Here is a 20,159-nt window from a genome sequence, read left to right as displayed (position 1 = left end):
CATCTATTACTGGAACCATGTCCTGTGGTCTGATGAGTCCAAAATAACCTAATTTGTTCAGATGGTGTTATTCGTGTGTGGCGGCAACCCGGTGAGGAGTACAAAGACAAGTGTGTCTTGCCTACAGTCAAGCATGGTGGTGGGAGTGTTGTGGTCTGGGGCTGCATGAGTGCTGCTGGCACTGGGGACCTACAATTCATTGAGGGAACCATGAATGCCAACATGTACTGCGACATACTGAGGCAGAGCATGATCAGTATGCAGTATTCCAGCATGATAACGACCCCAAACACACCTCCCAGACGACCACTGCCTTGCTAAAGAAGCTGAGGGTGAAGGTGATGGACTGGCCAAGCATGTCTCCAGACCTAAACCCTATTGAGCATCTGTGGGGCATCCTCAAACAGAAGGTGGAGGAGCACAAGGTCTCTAACATCCACCAGCTCCGTGATGTCGTCATGGAGGAGTGGAAGAGGACTCCAGTGGCAACCTGTGAAGCTCTGGTGAACTCCATGCCCAAGAGGATTAAGGCAGTGCTGGAAAATAATGGTGGCCACACAAAATATTGACACTTTGGGCCCAATTTGGACATTTTCCCTTAGGAGTGTACTCACTTTTGTTGCCAGTGGTTTAGACATTAATGGCTGTGTGTTGAGTTATTTTGAGGGGACAGCAAATTTACACTGTTACACAAGCTGTACACTCACTACTTTACATTGTAGCAAAGTGTCATTTCTTCAGTGTTGTCACATTTAAAGTTATAGTCAAATATTTTGGGCTAGGCTGCTTAGTTAGGTAAGTTTCTCGACAGCATTTCTGATTTTGAAATAAACGCTGGCCAATTTAAAAAGCAGGAATAGGACAGCTGTTTTTTTAATAGGACTCCTTATTTTAGACAAATTTGAAGGAGCATTAGGTATACAGTGGACATAAAAAGTCTACACACCCCTGTTAACATGGCAGGTTTTTGTGATATAAAACAATGAAACCAAGATCAATCATGCCAGAACCGTTTCTAACTTTATTGTGAAAGAGTATCTACTTAGAATTTTCCCACTGCCGTAATACTCGAGCAAGTGCCTAGTCTAAAACCGTAAAAAAAAAAAAAAATTCCATGACAGTTCTGTTCTGTCAGCAAAATTTTATGGTTTGGAAACAAGGAACCAGTGATGTCAGTAGGTACGATTGGGGTCAGTTGGTTGAAAATAACTCAAGTTATTTGTATGATCGCCTTAAAAAGTGCAAATACTTTTTTAACAAATAAAATCCAGTTAGTCACGTGATTTTCTGTTGCGGTCAACGTATTTTGGACTGAATTTCCGGTTATTAGCCCTTCTCATCTGGGTGAAAAGGCTGACCACTTCATAAAAGGTTTGCTTGATGGCTTCCCAAGTAGCACAGCTGTCTAATGTTTTATCCTATAGTCAGGAGATCAAGTTTGAACACTGACTTCAGCACTGCCCAGTGGAAAAACTTATTTATTACTGTACTTCAGTTATACATGTAGAAATGGAAGTATTTTAATGCGATGTACTGTACAACCCCATTTTCTAACCTATGTATTATATTTATATGTTTATTATTCAGACCACAGAGAGCATTGATGTCTACTCATTTGGTCACTTGTTGTACGAAATGACGTATGGCAGGCCTCCCGATGCCGTTCCTGTGGATCAGTATCCCTCTGTGCCGTACACTTCAGTCGGTCAGTTAGGAGAAAAATCTGTTTACTCACTTTTTTTTTTTTTTTTTTTAAATAATTGTTTTTAGCTTTTTAGTACACATGTACTGTAAGTGTGGTGATGACCTGTCTGTATTTCTCTCAGTCTCGGTCCTGCAGTCCATCCTGTCCACTGAGGCATGTAAAACAGGGATGCCCACAGTTTCTCAACTCCTACAGACACCGTGAGTAGCAGTCCATTGTTCTGCCACTGTTGTGTAATTGACATTGAGAAAAATGACAAATGTGTGATTTTCTGCCCGTACAGACTATTCAGTGATGTGCTGCTGTTCAACACAGAGAAAGCTCAGTTTAAGGTAATTATACTTTTTAACATGCACACTTAACATTCAAGTATATATTCTTTTATTTATACCATCACTGTTCAATTCTCTGATTCTGATTAGTCAGAAAGTGTTGATTGATTTTCTATCATGGCAGTTTTTATTATTTTGCTTGTTCGAATGCATTTTAACTCTGCTCTCATAGATATCATACAATTGCAAACACAACACAGGTTTTAAAAAAAATCTATTTTTGTTAAATATAGGTGTGCAACAATTATTGGCACCCCTATGAATTCATATGAGAAAAACATATTTGAAGTATATTCCCAGTGATATTTTTCGTAGTACACCTGGCTGAGGAACAGGAAATGGTTCAACCATGACTTCCTGTTTCACAGGGGTATAAATATGAGGTAACACATAGGCCAAATTCCCTTAGTCATTCATAACAATGGGTAAGGCCAAGAAATATAGCTGTGATGTGCAGCAAAAGGTTGTTGAGCTTCACAAAATGGGAAGTGGTTATAAGAAAATAGCACAAGCGTTGAAAATGCCCATTTCCACCATCAGGGCAATAATGAAGAAGTTCCAGTCAACTTTAAATATTATATGGAATGTTAAATGTTACTGGAACCAACCTGGAATTGGACACATGTCTCCATGTACTGTGAAGAGGATGGTTTGAGTGGCCAAAAAATCTCCAAGGATCACAGCTGGAGAATTGCAGTAGTTAGTTGCGTCTTGGGGTCAGAAAGTCTCCAAAACTACAATCCGAAGTCACCTTCATCACCACAAGTTGTTTGGAAGGGTTTAAAGAAAAAAGCCTCTACTCTCATCCAAAAACAAACTCAAGCATCTTCAGTTTGCCAGACACTACTGGAACTTCAAATGGGATCGGGTTCTATGGTCAGATGAAACCAAAATAGAGCTTTTTGGCAATAAAAACCAGAGGTGGTTTTGGCGCACACAGAGAGGTAGCCATATGGAAAAGTACCTCATGCCCACGGTTAAATATGGTGGTGGATCTTTAATGTTTTGGGGCTGTTTTTCTGCCAGAGGACCTGGACATTTTGTTAGGATACATGGTGTAAGGATCCACTCACTGGTCCAACAACGGTATCCACTGACGTGGTAGAAGGATTCCCATGTGTTTGTCTTTTCGAAGCGATGTGAATACATTTAGATTATTAAATTTGTCATTCCAATTCTGTTTGACTCTTTCTTAAATTAAGTCTGACTCCAGTTGTAAAAACCTCAACGTTGTATTCCTAGTTATTTGTATTTTTGATACTTTTAATCTTTTACATTTGATTAATTCCAATTTATTCTATACTTTAAATTGTGCTCGTTCATTCGGATTCCATGTCGAGTCTCGCGCCGGCCGTGTACGCGGATCTCACGGTCACAAACTCGCCAGTCTTGGTCATTAGCCAGAGGTAATTGACATACTATTTAGATGGCCGCCCATGCTTGCCCTTTTCTAAAAAGTACTTTGTTTAGTCCCCTTAGTTATAAATACTTAATTATAGTAACGTTATTTCTAGTCAGAGGTCATGACCACTAAAATCTACAGAGATAGACCAATAATATCTAAGATAAAATTAGCTTTATATAATCATGCCATAGTTTCCTATGTATGGAATGAGACCATATGTAGGGAATGAGACCATATTTTCCAGATGCGCTGAGACCTTTTGTATGATAGCAAACGTGTAGTCAACATCTTATTCACATTAAAACATGTTATGTAATGCATATAGTCCTTGGGTGTGTTAAAGGTGATCTCGACACAGAGAGAGAAGGGTGTGAGGAGAGAGGAGGAAGGAAACAATGTAGTGAGGATCTCCTAGTCTCCACTCAGCATGATGTACTAATTCAAATGGAGATGCTAATTCTGTGAGGGAGAGATCAAGTGTTCATTCTCGTAGTAGTCCTTTGTCCTCAGAGTGTACTTCTCTCCAGGTTCAGACATCTCGGTACCAGTCTTATAAGGATCTTCCCGTCTCCACTCAGCATGATGTGCTAATTAAGATGGGATGCTAATTCAGATGGAGATGCTAATTCTGTGAGTGAGAGATTGAGTTTTCGTTCTTGTAGTAGTCCTTTGTCCTCAGAGAGTGGTTCGGTCTTGGTTCAGACATCTTGGTACCAGCCTTACAATGGCCTAGATATTAAATGAAAACCTGACTGTCTCTGCCAGAAAGATTAAAATGGGCCGTGGTTGGATCTTTCAGCAGGACAATGATCCAAAACCTACATCAAAATCAAAACACAAAAATGGTTTACTGACCACAAAATCAAGGTCCTGTCATCCCAGTCCCCTGACTTGAAACCCAAAGAAAACCTGTGGGGTGAACTGAAGAGGACAGTCCACCAGCGTGGACCGTGATATTTGAAAGATCCGGAGAGATTCTGTATGGAGGAACGGTCTCAGATCCCTTGCCATGTATTCTCCAACCTCATCAGGCATTATAGTAGACTCTGAGCTGATATCTAATGGGAGACAGCACAAAGTATTGACTAAAAGGGTGCCAATAATTGTTGCACACCTATATTTAACAAAGATATATGTTTTTTTTTATCAACCTGTGTTTTGTTTGCAATTGTTTAATATCCATGAGGGCAGAGTGTTTTTGTGAATTTCTTTAACAAAAGATCAAAAGTTTAAAAAATAAATGCAATTATTCAGTCTTCTTTGCTCATATTTAACAAGGGTGCCAATATTAGTGGAGGTCACTGTATGGTGGATGCTCCACATAACCTAAGGCTATTAATAAACATTAAATGTAGTTATTTTGTTGTTATTGTTGTCACATTTGTGGAAGGAGTCCAGTGGCAGCACTTTGTAACAATATGTACGTTTTTTTGAATAGGAGAGTCTTTAGGACAGAAAACTTTGTGCGTTACATGATAACATGACAAGCTGAATTTTTTTTGTGTGTCTTGTTAACTTTGAGACTGAACAAAAGAGAAGCTGGTGTGAGAACAACTGTTTATAGCTGCTATAACACAAGTGATAACAAGAACTAACTTGTCCCATGAATGATCTACAACGTTAAATGTAACTATAAATGGTTAAAAAGAACATCTTGTTCATTAATAAATGAAAAATTGGAATCATTGGCAGATCATTGTAGTATTAGAGGAATAAAACACTTCGGAACACACACCCTGTCATTGATTATTTTCCCATAACAGCACTCACTGTTGTGTTTTGTTCCTTACATATACACACATTTATTAGGTTTACCCTCCTTGTATCATCACTCGTTGGCCATTTTGTCTGGTAAACCTAATATATAGGTGCACTTTGTAGGTATAAAATTACTGACAACGTGAATATGTCGCTATTCACAAGTCGCCTGTATTTTCAGTACAGTAGGAACACTGACATTAGAATGAATCACCACACAAATAATTTCAAAATAATATCCTTATAATATCTCTTCCCTATGTTTTTGTAAGCACTAAGGTTTCATGGTCGTTGTTGATAACAGTACATTAAAAAGATTTGAGTTATTTACACACAATTACGTTGTCAGAAACCCTAATCCAGTGTCTGAGTGTGAGAATCAGGTGATTCTGATTAAGGTTGCAGCAGTGTTTGGAAGTTTTATCCTGGACATTACCACAATGGGAGAAAAGCTCTAAAAGCTTAGTTAGATAGAAATCTCTAGCTAGAAATCCAAACGTTCTCCAAAACACAACTAAAAGAGAAATAATGATTTATGTTAGAAGTATGCTCAGAAAGAATTTGCTGATTTATATTCTAGAGTTTAAAGGTAAATTTGGGATAACCCTTATTGTTGGATTCCCATTTAAGTACAGTAACATCACAGCCAAAATAAGACATACTTGGACATGATGCTGAGAAGTTAGTTCATTCTTTCATAACCTCGAGATTGGACCATTGGCTGCTCTGCTGGTTTTACATAAAAGTTAAATCATATTACCCCAGATTTATCCGAGCAACATCAGTTGCCTAAGTTAGTTATAAATTGACGACAAAATTATAATAATTGTACATTATACTCATATATAATGTTTTTCATCCCTAAAATATAGATGACCTCCAAATTGAAAGAGGCCTTGAAATTGTCCAAAGAGTGTTTGGAAAAGCATCTGCAAGAGGAACAGAGAGCGGTTAGTGCATTATGATCTTTTTATTTTGCCTGACGTGCGGAACACATAATTACACGTAACTGATTGCTGCGTCTTATTAGTGCTAACCAGAGCAACGGCGCTGGTGGTTTTATCTGTGCAGATTCAGCAGCACAGGAGGCTGACACGGGCACAGTCCCACCACGGCTCTGAGGAGGAGAAAAGGAAGAGGAAGATCCTTGCCAGAAAGGTACGCACATGTTCAAACTAGTGATGGGAAGTTCGGGTCATTTTACCGACTTGGAGCTTTGAATCTCGTTCAGCAAAATGAACGAATCTTTTTTCGAGTCATTTCGTTCAATTCAGCAGAATATAATTAAAAGGTTACATGTTAAATTCCCCAACACATCTAGTACTTAATAAACTATAGGCTAATACAACCAAGGCCGACTTATGAGAAACAGAAATGATGAATTCATTGCTTAGCTGGGACTTCAGGCTATACAGTCTGTTAATTCACCTCATCTTCTTCATCAGTTGTTCTTTGTCACGTCACATTTGTCACGTCTGTTCCCCGGAAACAGAAATGATTAGTTCACGTCTCAAGTCTTCGAGTTCGAGTCATTCTTTCATCCCGTTTCCGGTACTGCATGGTGCATTGCATATGCGGCGGTCATCGTAAGAACGAACGACTCGAACCCGAAGACTCGAGAGGTGAACTCATCATTTCTGTTTCCTGTACAGAACCTATGGGGATGTTGCAGCGCATGCGCGGACAACAAAATGAACGAATCACTCTCTGAGACCAGAGTCATATTAAAGATTCGCTCACAATGAACGAATCGTTCATGAACGACACATCACTAATTCAAACAGCTACCAGAAAGTGTTCATTTTAAAAAAAAAATATATGGATGGTGAATGGAAATGTATATACACTGCAGATAAATCCTGGTTTGTTTTTTTTTGTTTTGTTTTGCTTTTTGCTGTCATCAGAAATCCAGACAGTCTACTTATGAAAATGAGGAGGACTTTTCTGTCAAATACAACAACAACTCTGGTAAGTCAAAAGTTATTTTCGTTTTTATTTACTACATTTAATTATGGCTTTTTGAGGAGGTTTTATTTATTTATCCATTCATTTAACGCTTTCACCAGTGTTTCAAATGGTATAAATGTTATCCATAGAACATAACCGATGACCAGATATGACCTCCTCCCAAAAAGAACACACTTCGCACTCATCTCTGTTTTGAGCAAACTGCACCCTTTTATTTTCTCTTCATCTATACACGAACTTTTCACCTCAGCTAATCATGCTTTTTTTTTTTTTTTTTTGCTATATGTAGATGTAGTTTCTTTTAATTTCTGGTGTTTCTCCTACTTCAGATGTAGTAGTCATCAATGTCAGATGGGTATATTTGGGGAACAAGAGTGGAAATGTAGGTTTTATTCTTTAAGAGTGAAAGGAAGTTCAATAAAAGCACTGTTTGGGCAAGATACGTTTTCCAGACATGCAGTATATTGCTGGAAGATCTCTAGTAATTCTGAATGATTCACACAGGATAAGAGATCACTCTATTAATTACATAGAAAATTGTCAGGTGATTGCGAGTGAGCACAGTTGACCCGTTGGTCTGGGTGGAACGACGCTAACCAATCACAGTCATCTGTAAGATCCTGTGTACAGAAGAGAGCAGTTAGCTGTTTCCCCCGAGTGTGTACAGCAGTTTGAAAAGATGCAGTGGCTAGCTTCACAGGTTGTATAGGTTGAGGTTTCATGTGTACTCTGTAGCACCTCTTTTCTTTAAAACAAAATGGGTGACCTTTATTACAATTGCTTGTTGAAAGTGCAGGTTGTGCTTGATCATAAGTACATTACAACACATTACATGTATGTAGGCTATACCTGTAGCTGGGAACTCAATAACTCCCAAAACCACTGCATCTTTGACAAGTCATTTTATGCTTCTTGGAGTATCTCCATACTTCACACAAAGCACAACGAACAATGTGTCAATTTGGACAGGATCTCTATTACCTGGTAGGCATTATTTCTATAGCAGATAAAAGATGGCATAACCTTTCCAGGCATGGAAACATTCCCAGGGTAATACTGGTAATAATTTCATTATTATCCCCATTACTTCATGTAAAACACATAAGCTGAACATGATCTACCAACCAGATTGGTTCTAAATAAAGTAAGACTGCACAAGCCAGTTCCAGCATGTTCAATTACAAACAACTTGTAGAGCTTAGCATTTGTGAAAACATGGTTTCTGAATGGAAGTGTCAGTCAGATCAAGTGTTGAAGTGTTTTACCTGCGTGTGTTGCGTTTTCCAGGTTCAGGAGCAAGTTCTCCACCAACTTGTCCTTCTTCTCCCACTCCTCCACCTGCACCAGGTATTCACCATTTTACAGATTCTTATATTTCTGAGCATGCACCGTTCATGCTCACTGGTTGTTACGAAGTGAAATTATCCCAGTCATCTCAATTGAAAGCCACACTTTAGGTACTATATTTTCCGGACAGTAAGTCTTTCCAGGGTATAAGACACCCAGGTTAGTTAATCCAGTTTGGTGTTTAGTGCCATAGTTCAGAGCTGTTTTGTTTCCCGAGCTGAAAACTTAATATAGGGAATCTCTATATCATAATATAGGGAATCTATATGACACAATGTTTACTAGTGTTACAGTTAATCTTTCTTTTGCACCTTGAGCTGCAAACTACCGTAATTGCTGGAGTATCCTGCCTAGCAAATTGGCATACTTGTATAAGTCGCAGCATCCACTAGAAGACAAAAAAAAAAAAAACCCTTTCGTAGTCCGGAAAATATGGCAAGTAGAAATAGTAGGTTTCTTCTGAATTAGAGCTCTTCAGGTTTACTGAAATAATATTCGTTCGGAACGTCTTCGTCTCGTTCTCAAACAGAATCTTAGTCAAACTAATCTAGACTCTTTTTAAACACACTATACACATCAACTACGTTGCGTATTTTTAATACTTCTTGTATGAAAATGAAGAGTAACACATATCTGCCTCTTTTTTCCCCTCCTACGCTGTCTTCAAAATAGAGCATGCACCATATTGAACATGTTTGGGGTAAAGTAATCCAATACTAAATTACTTCTGTTGTAAAGTTGCAGTGTCCTTCCTCAGTAGCAAATAAGGAAGAAAATAATGGCATAAGTGATGCTTAGAGTAAATGTTGCTATTCGTCACCTGAGGTGGTGTTTATTTTACTCAGTGAAATGATTCTGTGATTACAAATCTGACCTACTGGGAAGCGTTACTGCAACTTTAAGACATCACAATCTGCAATGGCCTGCTCAGCTGTCCTTGACTTTTTAAATATTCTTTATAACAGACGGTGGAAAATTTAAAATTCTTGGTATTTGTGGGATTTTACTATACAGCATGTTTCAGTGAGGGTTTTTTTTTTTTTTGGTGGGGAAACATCACCATTAATTGTGGTGGCTTGGGGCATTTTTAAATATTTTACGTATTTTGCTGGTATGGTTTGATGGACTGTAGAATAAAATAAATCTTAATCGGGACATCAGCAAATGCCTGCCTTCAGTATTTTAGTCATAATTTAATGGATCATATCGGGACAGAGAGCACTATTACAGGTTGCATGCCGGGTACTTCGTACTCACATTTGGCACTGCGTAGTGCTTTGCTCACTTCCTGCAAAAGAAAAATATCATTGCATACTTGTTATGAAGGTTTCATTGTTTCTGCTTGAATTTTAGGCCACATGGTAAGTGCACCAATCTGCTTAGCTTTAGTTGTGGCATGCAGCTGTATTCAGTCCGTAAGCTAATTGTATTTGTTGCAACAAATGCGCCCTGCGTTCACATTAGCGAACGACAAAGCAAACAGTAGCGTTAAGTCCTCGCTGTGATTCCGGAAAATGAACCGATTGATATTTTTAAGATATTTCAAGACAACCAGACTGAATGTGGGTACAAGCCTAAAACTAGCATTCGGAATGTTTTGTCATGTGATGTAGTATTCAGTAGTGCAGTATTGCATTTCTCAGGCTCTGCATTTTTGTAATTTTGTATCATTGTTGTATTCGAAAAATGGGGGTCACTTACCATGATTAATCAGTCATGATTGCTAGCAACAGAATTGGACAGGCAAAAGCTAAAGGTGTTCGACCATATCCCCCCCAAAATTATGTTGATGCCATGACCGTGTTAAATCTCCGGCTCTTAGCCACTCACTGAACACAAGGCCCCGTTATCCCAAATGGGCATCATGGGCTGCAGCCCAGGGCACCGAACACTAGGGGACCCCTGAGAGGATTCTCTTTTGCATTTTAAAAATGACACATTTGGTCCAGGTAATTATCCGTACATAGAGGAGCGTGGACACACACACAAGTCATGATACAGGTTAACATCATCTCAACAGCATGTCGCACAAAAATGTCAGAAAATATGACCGTGGTGCTAAAAAGAGAAAAGAGCAGCAACAGAAAAAACAAAGAAATTAAGAAACTCTAAGCAAAATACCTAAGCTTACAACTTTCTTTTAAAAAATATAGAGGAACACCTAGATGTTGATAAACAACAATGAGGCTAAGTTTACTAGGCTACATCAACTATAATATCAGCTGCGGCCGGGGGGCTTACAGGATAGTGCTTTTCTAGGCATTCAAAGCGCTTTACATTTTATGGGGGGAAATCTCCTCAACTAACACCAGTGTGTAGCATCCACCTGGATGATGATATGCCCCCTCCTTCGGCCAACACTTCTGAATCAGGTGGTTCAAAATTGGGGCTTATAAAAAAATAGACTGAGGACATCAGTGCATGAACAAAGGCTTTACTGTTTGCCAGTGATGTCAAGTGAGTACGACATTCTGCGTCAACTTGATTTTAAGGATTTAATCGAGGAATTGTCTTTGAAGAAGCCCTTTTAGTGCTGAGTGAGATGTAATTCATTTTATTTGCTGGGCTGTTTCTGATTTGTAAAATTATTACTCAATACCATTGTTTCATTTATGTGGATTATTTTTATCCTGTATGGGTTGATGATATGCTCTCTGTATTTCTCTTTATTTTTATTTGATCAACAAATTTAACACAAGGGTTCCTATGCGCTCCTTGTTTGAGCATTTTGGAATATTTGTTTGTTTGCCGAGTATTTGATATACCAGTTGATGGAATATAACTGACATATAACTGGGGTCCCAAGGGATGCATTAGCCCCAGCCCTGCAAAGGCTTAATGTGGCACTGACTGAATAGAGCAGACGCAGAGAGAGGTGAGAATACAGCAGGAAAGCAAGACCTCGCGCTTGCAGGACGGTACTGACAACATTTGGAAAAAAAAAACATTTTGCAAAAAAAAAAGTCGCTAAAGGAGTCTGAAAAGTCGCTAAGTTGGCAACACTGGTCTGCACTGAGAGCTAAATAAACAGGCTAAGCTCCGCCTCTCCCCAGCAAAAAGAAAATGCAGAAGGAGAGGGAACGTGGGATTTTTCATTTATGCACATTCTATTTGAAAAGCAATAAAATATACCGAGTACCCAAATGATGGCCTGTCTGTGTTTTTTTTCTTGAAAACAATTTGCGCCCCCCCTTCCGATCTCTCCCCGCCCCCCCAGGGGGGCCCACCCCTGGTTGAAAACCATTGCTGGGATTCAGGTCAGGAGAGTTGGCTGGCCAATCAAGCACAGTCATACCATGATCAGTAAATCAGTTACTAGTAGTTTTGGCACTTTGGGCAAGTGCCAAATCCTGCTGGAAAAGGAAATCAGCATCTCCATAAAGCTCGTCAGCAGATAGAAGAATGAAGTGCTCTAAAATCTCCAGGTAGACACTGCATTGACGCATCTGTTGGCAGATGAAGGACTTGAATGACTCGGTCATATTTGGAGGCTCCTTATATACTATGATTAGACGATTGCCTCACCTGCTTCACATCACCTTATTTCAACTTGGTTGTTTTTGTGTTTCCTCCAGTTTCAACTTTAACTTGTGTTTGGTTCCTATTGGCCCCACGTTCAGCAGATTTTGGCAAAATAAAGCACAAATAAAGCAGGATGTTTAAAGTCATGGCTTCTTACATTATTATATTGTGGTCTCTCACTATCTTGCTTAACAATTGATGTATTTAAGATGGTGTATGACGTACATGTACAAATTTCCTGCCAACACCCCTGATACAGCATTAACTGTGATTTACCGTCAACTTAAAGCAGCTCAGGAACATCAGATTATAAAATATTGTTTGATCCCACGCAATATTTATTTCCAATAAGTGAAACTGTCTGTAGTTTGGACAAAGAGCAGTGTAAGTCTGGATCAACTAATGGGTCCTGGTAGTTTAAGGGTTAAAGCAACAAAACTGAACCATCCTATGATACCATTATATTTTAAATTAAAATAACATCAATTAAATATTTTATAGCAGCCTAAATCATTTGGTTACTATAATTCCTTATTTGGAATGCTAGCTGGATCAGTCATGCCCACATGTGTCTACAGTAGTGTTCATGACACCTACAACAGGCATAGTTAGGCCAACATGAAGAACTTGTTGCCTTCTGATGTGAACGCAGGGTTATGTGGGTTATTTGTGCATCCTTGGTCATATTAATATTTGTTATTTGGTCATTACAGGTGTTCAGCCAGTGACCCTTCCACCACCTCCTCCACCTCCTCCAACTTCTACGGGGATCGAGTCCAGCCCTCCAGCCCTCCATCCTCCTTCCGTTAATGGCAAGGGCCGAAGCGCTCTCCTGAGCTCCATTCAGACCTTCAGCAAAGGCCGACTGAAAAAAGCGGTGTCCAACGATTGCAGCAATCCACGCATCTGAGCAACACTTTTTACGGTCCTTAGTTCTTATCGTGTGCAATTTGTCCTTGGCCCTCTTATCCGAGGCTTCCAGGATCTGATCTTCAGGAGTGCAGAGATGTTTTAAAACTGGACTGCTGGGGGAAACTATTTTTAATATTTCACTCCCAAATCGGCTTCAGATCAGCGATGGTGAGGCTAAAGTGTGTCGTATCTGTGCTGCTATACAGGATATGACCTTGGAAAGTGCATTTCAGCTGTCAGATTTATGAATTGGACTTGAATATTTGTGGTAAATAATCCCACACACCCTACAATGATGTTCCTGACCGTCATAAAATCAGCCTCCAGCTGCAGTACATTCATCATGTGGTGTTTTCAAGCAGCTTAGAAGAATTTGGGTTGTGTTTCAAACAGTTTTTAATGCTTTGACTTTCACTTTTGGGTTTTACGTAAAACGCTGTGTAGGTTTTGTCTTTTTAATCCGTTGCATAATATTATAGTACGTTCAAATCGTGTCGGAAATGCAGCAATTATGAGATGATTCAGAACTCGGTGACACAGAAGAGGCTGAAATGGCTATTTTGACATCTACGATAGCTAGCCTGTTGACTAAACCAATTTCAATGGTTGGTTTTAAGAAGGAAAGCTAAATTCTGCAAACAGGAATGCTAAACTGGACTCTAGTATTTATTAGATAATTTAGTGAACCCTTGAGTCATCCTGGAAGTGAGCACTACCATCACAGTAAAAATGTTTCACAGTAGGATAGATGTGCTCCGTCAGAATAACATTGTATTAGGTTCCTGAGTGACGCAACAGAGAAGCGTAGTGAGTTCAAATCCCGACATTGCCACAGTCATCTGTGGCTGGGAGCCAAGGGAGCAAAATTGGCCATGCTCTCTGAGTGGTGGGGATAGCATACTCCCTTGTCAATCAGAGCGACACTAGCCAATCATGAGCATCTGTGAGATCATCTCTCTCTCTCTCTCTCTCTCTCTAAATATATAAATAAATAAAAGAGGGCAGAAAGTGCTTTCATCTGAGCCCACTGTGATATAGCATGAGCAGCAGTTCATAAAGATGCAGTAGCTGGCATCACGTCTCGGAGGAAGTACATTTGACTTCACCCTCCCCGGGTGCTCGCTGTTGTGTAATGTGAGAAATAGTTAATGGTGGGAATTGGCAAATGACGAACGTGGGAGAAAATGGGATTAAAATATTTTTTTTAAGAGCGAGGAAAAACTTTACATTGATTTGCCCTGACCCTTCCTGATAAGTGGATAAGTGGACCGAAATGCCAGCAAAATGCCTCTAACAGCATGATGTTTTTCCTTATATTTGTCTTTTTAGAAGTCATAACTCATAATTATTGTAGCCTGACATGATGTAAACGCACTTAGAGAGTGGTTCTTAGTGGTTCTTAAAAAAAAAAAAAGAAAAAAAAAGGAATGAAAGTTAAAAGAAGAAGAAGCATGTTGGGGTTTGTGCCACATTTTAACCGTTGTGCCTATACAAGACTATTGCTAGAATTCCCATTGCCAGATTTAGGAGCTGTGTATCTCATTATCCTCCTGTGTAGTACAAAAATAGTGGATATTCCATTTGATCAGAATGCTAATGCTGAAACAGTGCACTCAGAGTGAATCTTCATAATATGCAGAGTGGATAAACTTTCAGCTTAAAGGATTAGTGGAACATGTACTTATTTTTTTATTTTATTGCTTTTTTGCACCTTGTAGCTCCAGTGCAGAACGAACATAGCTAACAAGTAGTGTAAGTCTCTCGAACCCAAAATGTTTTCCATAGTAATATCTGCCTCAAAGTACGCACAGTTCTTAAGACCTGCTAAGGTGTTTTGGGACACAGTATGATTTTACTGTAATCTATTAACAGGAACAAGACATTTTGTATTCCTTAGTACAATTGATATCATACCATACCCTGGACCTCAACAATTTATTTTTATCAACAAATGTTTAAAAATGTGGTTTAGAAATAAAGGTGTGGGAATCAGGAATGGGAAACCCCCACCCTTGGATCCAGTTAAAAGTCACTGGAGTGGGCGGACACATTGAATAACATTGATAACAGCATTCATTCATTCATTCATTCATCTTCAGTAACTGGTTTATCCTGCTCATGATTACGGTGGTTTAAATGACAGATTTGTTCAAATTTCATTAGAAAAATTTACAAGCAGGTACAAATATAACTGCAGATGTCGGCATGATTGATCAAACTTTATGCGGGAACAGTCCGGAGTGGTCAGAATTCCTTCGGCAGCAGGCAGAAGCACAAGTACCCCCTTCCTGTTGAACAAAACACTGGTGTGGTATAGTCGTACCAGGTCCAGCTTCTCCTACCGGGGCAGAGTCAAGCCAAAAGTCCAGGAGGTGGAGACAACTCGGTGTGTTTCAGGCTGGATAAGTGTGTTTAATGTGTTGTTTCATGTTGTACAGCATTATGTGGGTTAGGGTTTGGATAAGGTGTATAGGAGGAGTTGGATCAAATCCAGCTCCACCCCCTGGAATTTTGGTGATCCTGAAGCCAAGACTATCTCAACAGAAGCAGGCTTTAAAATCACATCTAATTTGAAGCAAATATATGAAGAAAGGAACTATGATATGGGAAGTGTTTGGGGTGTGATTGACGTCTATTACTTGTTAGTTGCATTATCCTTGTAGCTTCAGTGCAAAAGTAAGGAATCAAATGTCAGACTGGCTGACCAACTACATTTAGGATGAGCAAAATCCTGTTAATTCTATTTTCTTTTCTTTTTTGCCCAAATGTTCCTTATGAAAATGCCACATATTCAGATTTGTACAAGTAAACAGGCGTTAATGTTCTGATAAACCATAATTAGGTGATTATCATGACATTGAACATTATGGCCCCTGCTGGACTGCACAATTGTAACTCTCAGCCCATCTGTATACACACCCATACATGTTGCACTGCAGACTATAAAACATGGAGAGTTTTTCAGTGATACCCACGAGTTATGTGTGTTTAGCGTGTACATAAACCATACCGAGGAGCAACGTCGGTTTCTCTGCAGCACTTTACCACTGTTTATTGGTGGTCTTTGAAAAGAGGTATAACGTTTACATTAGATTTAATTATGTTGAAAGACGGTATGACTAGCGAGACAGCTTGATTATATTTGATAAGAGTAATGAACACTGCACATTTGCCACAACCACTGCTGCACGCACTGAAGGTGTGCATCCTGTTTTTAAAATACAAATGTTTTTGTTCCCCCCCCCCATTATAAAAAGTTGCGTTGACAATGTTTTATCCGTGATATCGTGCTTTTATTTGTGAACTTTGAAGTAAAAACAACAAAATGTTCTTTAATGTTTTGCAGTTGTATGTCAGAACATCTTTTCCTCTAATATATAGTTTATCAAAGCACATGTGATTGTATTAGATGTGGCGTGCCTCATTTATGACCACAGGGGTGAAGCTAGGATCTGACGTTTTAGGGTTGCTCAGCCCTTAATGAGTGTTGCATGCAAACTTGAAAAGCACTAGCTGGTTTTCATTATGGGAGCCGACTGATTAGTGATCCAACAAATAAACTAAAAAAGGGGCTTTAAAATGAGAATGAAGGTGCCATACTGTACCATGGACAAAGCCTGCCCAAATTATGGTATTTTCATGTTTATAAATGCTGTGTGTGTGTGTGTGTGTGTGTGTGTGTGTGCGCGTGCATGCTTGGGCATAACTAAGGCATTTCATGCTATAAACCTACAAAAGAAACCATTGTAATTGAACAGTTGTCAAAAGTGTTCAGGTACTTTCTGTTGAGCTTTTTAGCACTGTAAATAAAATCTTGATTCCACTTATACATCAAGTATTCAACTATGTGACTAGAAATAGAGCCACAAATTCAGTACTTGGTTGACAAAATCATTATGCAAAATGATTTTAACACATGAAAAGCAAAACAAACAAACAAACAAACAAAAAAAAATAGAACACTTCATGATCTACGGGTATCAAATTCAGTTTAAGCTTCTTGTTTTCAATTTGGTTGGACCAGAGTCAATTATTCCGTTTATACCAGTTACTACGTCAAGACATTGTTCAGATGTTTTATTTGAAGACATTTGTCAGGTGTTTGTCATGTGTGGAACTAATTTATTAGGCATCCCATCTCAAACCTACGTTACTAATTCCATAATGTCATTTTAGAGTTCGTAACAGAGACTCGAGCCATTGATATGCAGTTCTGAGACAGCGAGTGTGTTCAGGGTTTTTTTTTTCTTTTCCATTTCATGCTGATAATATAAAAATAGAACAAATAAATATATATTGATAGGCCTACTTGCTACTGCAGAAAATACAACGAATAAATAAATAAACACTGATACCTGTTCACGGCTTTTCTGTCTCTCTACTGTAATCACACGTGCTTTCTCTTTCTTTTTTCTCGATCTATCTTTCTTTCTTTCTCTCTCTCTCTCTCTCTCTAATAACTGCATATCAATGGTTCAAGCCTCCGCTGCGCCTCATGGCCTCATTACCACCTCGGGTGCGCATTATTTTTCTAATAATTAAACACCCTGTCGTCAATTATTACTTATTTCTGGAAAATCTAAATTGACTTTTGTTGTTAAATGTGTGTTCTGTGATGGACATTATCTCAGTTCACTTGGCGAAGTGATATGGAACTGTAACGCGGTTAAGACCCGACTGGAACTACTTTAGCTGTGCATTTACTGAAAAGTAATTGCACACCTCAGAACGTCTATCAGCCAATCAGAATTCGACAGGGTTGTGGTATAAATCTGTATAAATTTTACCTCAAGCATCATAGGATTTTCCACACAAGTCCTAAAAGTAGACAAAGAAAACCAAGTTAAACAAAAAAATATGATACTTGCTTCTTTATTTATTGAGGAAAATTATCCAGTATTACATATCTATGAGTGGCAAAATTATGTGAATCTCTAGGATTAGCAGTTCATTTGAAGGTGAAATTAGAGTCAGGTGTTTTCAATCAGTGGGATGACAATCAGGTGTGAGTGAGTGCCCCGTTTTATTTAAAGAACAGGGATCTATCAGAGTCTGATCATGTTTGTGGAAGTGTATCAGGGCACGAAGAAAGGAGATTTCTGAGGATCTCAGAAAAAGAGTTGTTGATGCTCATCAGACTGGAAAACGTTACAAAACCATCTCTAAAGAGTGTGGATTCCAACCCACAGTCAGACAGATTGTGTACAAGTGGAGGAAATTCAAGACCATTATTACCCTCCCCGGGAGTGCTCAACCTACAAAGATCATTCCAAGAGCAGGACTTGTAATAGTCCATGAGATCACAAAGGAACCCATGGTAACTTCTAAGCAACGAAAGGCCTCGCTCACATGTTAATGTTCATGAGTCCACCTCGAAAACCAGCGAATTCTAAAGGAAAATGTCAGGACATCAGTCCATGAACTGAATCTCAAGAGAAAGTGGGTCATACAGCAAGACAACGACCCTAATCACACAAGTCGTTCTACCAAACATAAAGAAGAATAAAGGTAGTGTTTTGGAATGGCCAAGTCAAAGTCCTGACCTTAATCCAATAGAAATGTTGTGGAAGGACCTGAAGCAAGCAGTTCATGTGAGGAAACCCACCAACATCTCAGAGTTGAAACTCTTCTGTTCTGAGGAATGGACTAAAATTATCCCAAGCCGACATGCAGGACTGATCAACAGTTATTGCTGCACAAGGGGGTCAAACCAGATCAAACACCTATCAGTCACATGTTCTGATATTTTTGATCACTTGAAAAAAATGGTGCCAGGTTCTAAGTTGTTTAACACGTCTAGATTTAAATAACAGTAAATGAAAGCTGAAATTCTGCTCCATCGTCTCATACTCCTCTTTTGATCTCAAACCCAAATGTCTTCAATGTGCAGCCAAAATACTTTTGGAGGGGACTGTATGACAACTTTTTGGAAGGCGGGAGTGAGTAATAGCGCATATTTCCTCTATTTTTTTTTTTTTTTTTTAGACTACCGGTTCAATTCCACACATGGTTTTAAATGTAGTGACGTATATGCAAACCCATCAGAGAGACAGCAAATACATTAGGTGTGGCCAAATCAACTATCTGGTACAATCCTAAAAAGAAAGAACGCACTGGTGAGTGTCAAAGTCAACAATCAAGAGGAGCCTTCACCAGAGTATATACACAGGGTTTACCACAAGATGTAAAACATAAGACTCAAAAACAGGAAAACCAGATTAGAGTTTACAAAAGAAAAGAAAAAAGCTGTACAGTTTTGGAAAATCTTATGGACAGATGAGGAAAAAGCCAACTTGACTGAATGATGGGAGAGTATGCTGCTCAGGATTCGAAGCATACAACCGTACCTTATGTTGTGTGCATGGATGGCTGTTAATGGAATCAGTTCCCTTGTATTTTTTGATGATGTGACTGCAGACAAAAGCAGCATGGTGAATCCTGAAGTGTATAGGGCTCTATTATCTGCTCAGATTCAGTTAAATGCTTCAAAACTCATTGGATGGCACTTTCCAGTATAGATGGATAATGACCCAAAGCATCCTTCATAAGCAAGCCAAGACTTTTTTTTTAAGGCAAAGAAGTGATAAGTCCTGCATTGCCCAAGTTACTTGCTGAAGGCAAAACTGGAGGCAAAAAAACCCCGAAGAACAGGAGAAACTGAAAACAGCTGTAGTAAAGGCCTGGTAGATCATCACCAGGGTAGAAACCCAGCATCTGGTGATGTCTATAGATTCCACACTTCAGGCAGGCATTGCTGCAAAGAATTTGCAACCAAGTATTGAAAAGGACAATTTTCATTTATGATTGTTTGTTCGATTATTTTTGGTCGACACATAAAGTGCTGCCATTCACACACTGTTCACCTGATTTGGATGTAAATAACCTCATCTTAAAGCTGAAAGGCTGCACTTTGTCCTCATGTTCATGAATTAATTCAACTCCAATAAACTGTGGTAGATAGCTTAAACAATAATAACTTTGTCGGTGTCCGAATATTTATGGACCTGACTGTATATTGGTCATTATAATTAAAGCCAATTCATACAAAATAACTGTGTTTACCTGGTTGTGGTTGAAGTAGGTGCGTGTAATTGATGTTTTATACATTTTTACGCACATTTTAAATATATAACACAAATTCGTTCGACTCACCTTAACGTAAAAAATAAATAAATAAATAAATAAATGCAAAATCAAAGTGCACGCGCTT

At 38.9% G+C, this 20,159-nt stretch overlaps 1 protein-coding gene and 1 long non-coding RNA gene across 4 annotated transcripts in view; one reads left to right on the top strand and one right to left on the bottom strand.

Annotated features, from left to right (window-relative positions):
• Window positions 1-16,279, top strand: part of pxk (PX domain containing serine/threonine kinase) — a 35,698-nt gene extending 19,419 nt beyond the window's left edge. The window contains exons 11-19 of one of the 3 annotated variants that reach the window (XM_053652511.1): window positions 1,588-1,705; window positions 1,827-1,905; window positions 1,989-2,037; window positions 6,073-6,150; window positions 6,272-6,358; window positions 7,105-7,168; window positions 8,456-8,515; window positions 9,188-9,215; window positions 12,751-12,823. In XM_053652511.1, coding sequence (XP_053508486.1) covers window positions 1,588-1,705; window positions 1,827-1,905; window positions 1,989-2,037; window positions 6,073-6,150; window positions 6,272-6,358; window positions 7,105-7,168; window positions 8,456-8,515; window positions 9,188-9,204 — 552 coding nt within the window. In that variant the 3' untranslated portion in view covers window positions 9,205-9,215; window positions 12,751-12,823. Of the gene's footprint in view, window positions 1-1,587; window positions 1,706-1,826; window positions 1,906-1,988; window positions 2,038-6,072; window positions 6,151-6,271; window positions 6,359-7,104; window positions 7,169-8,455; window positions 8,516-9,187; window positions 9,216-12,750 lie in introns of all 3 variants that reach the window. The other 2 variants (XM_053652508.1, XM_053652510.1) reach the window with 2 other exon arrangements.
• LOC128624783 (uncharacterized) lies at window positions 16,187-19,142 on the bottom strand. The gene is made up of 2 exons (XR_008388855.1): window positions 17,305-19,142; window positions 16,187-17,211 (listed from the first exon to the last, which is right to left on the bottom strand). It is a non-coding gene; the product is annotated as an uncharacterized LOC128624783 (long non-coding RNA).
• Between the last annotated feature and the right edge of the window lie 1,017 nt (window positions 19,143-20,159).

Source organism: Ictalurus furcatus, chromosome 21 (assembly GCF_023375685.1).
Source record: "Ictalurus furcatus strain D&B chromosome 21, Billie_1.0, whole genome shotgun sequence".
NCBI classification, from domain to species: Eukaryota; Metazoa; Chordata; class Actinopteri; order Siluriformes; family Ictaluridae; genus Ictalurus; species Ictalurus furcatus.
This window is presented reverse-complemented; position numbering and strand designations above follow the sequence as displayed.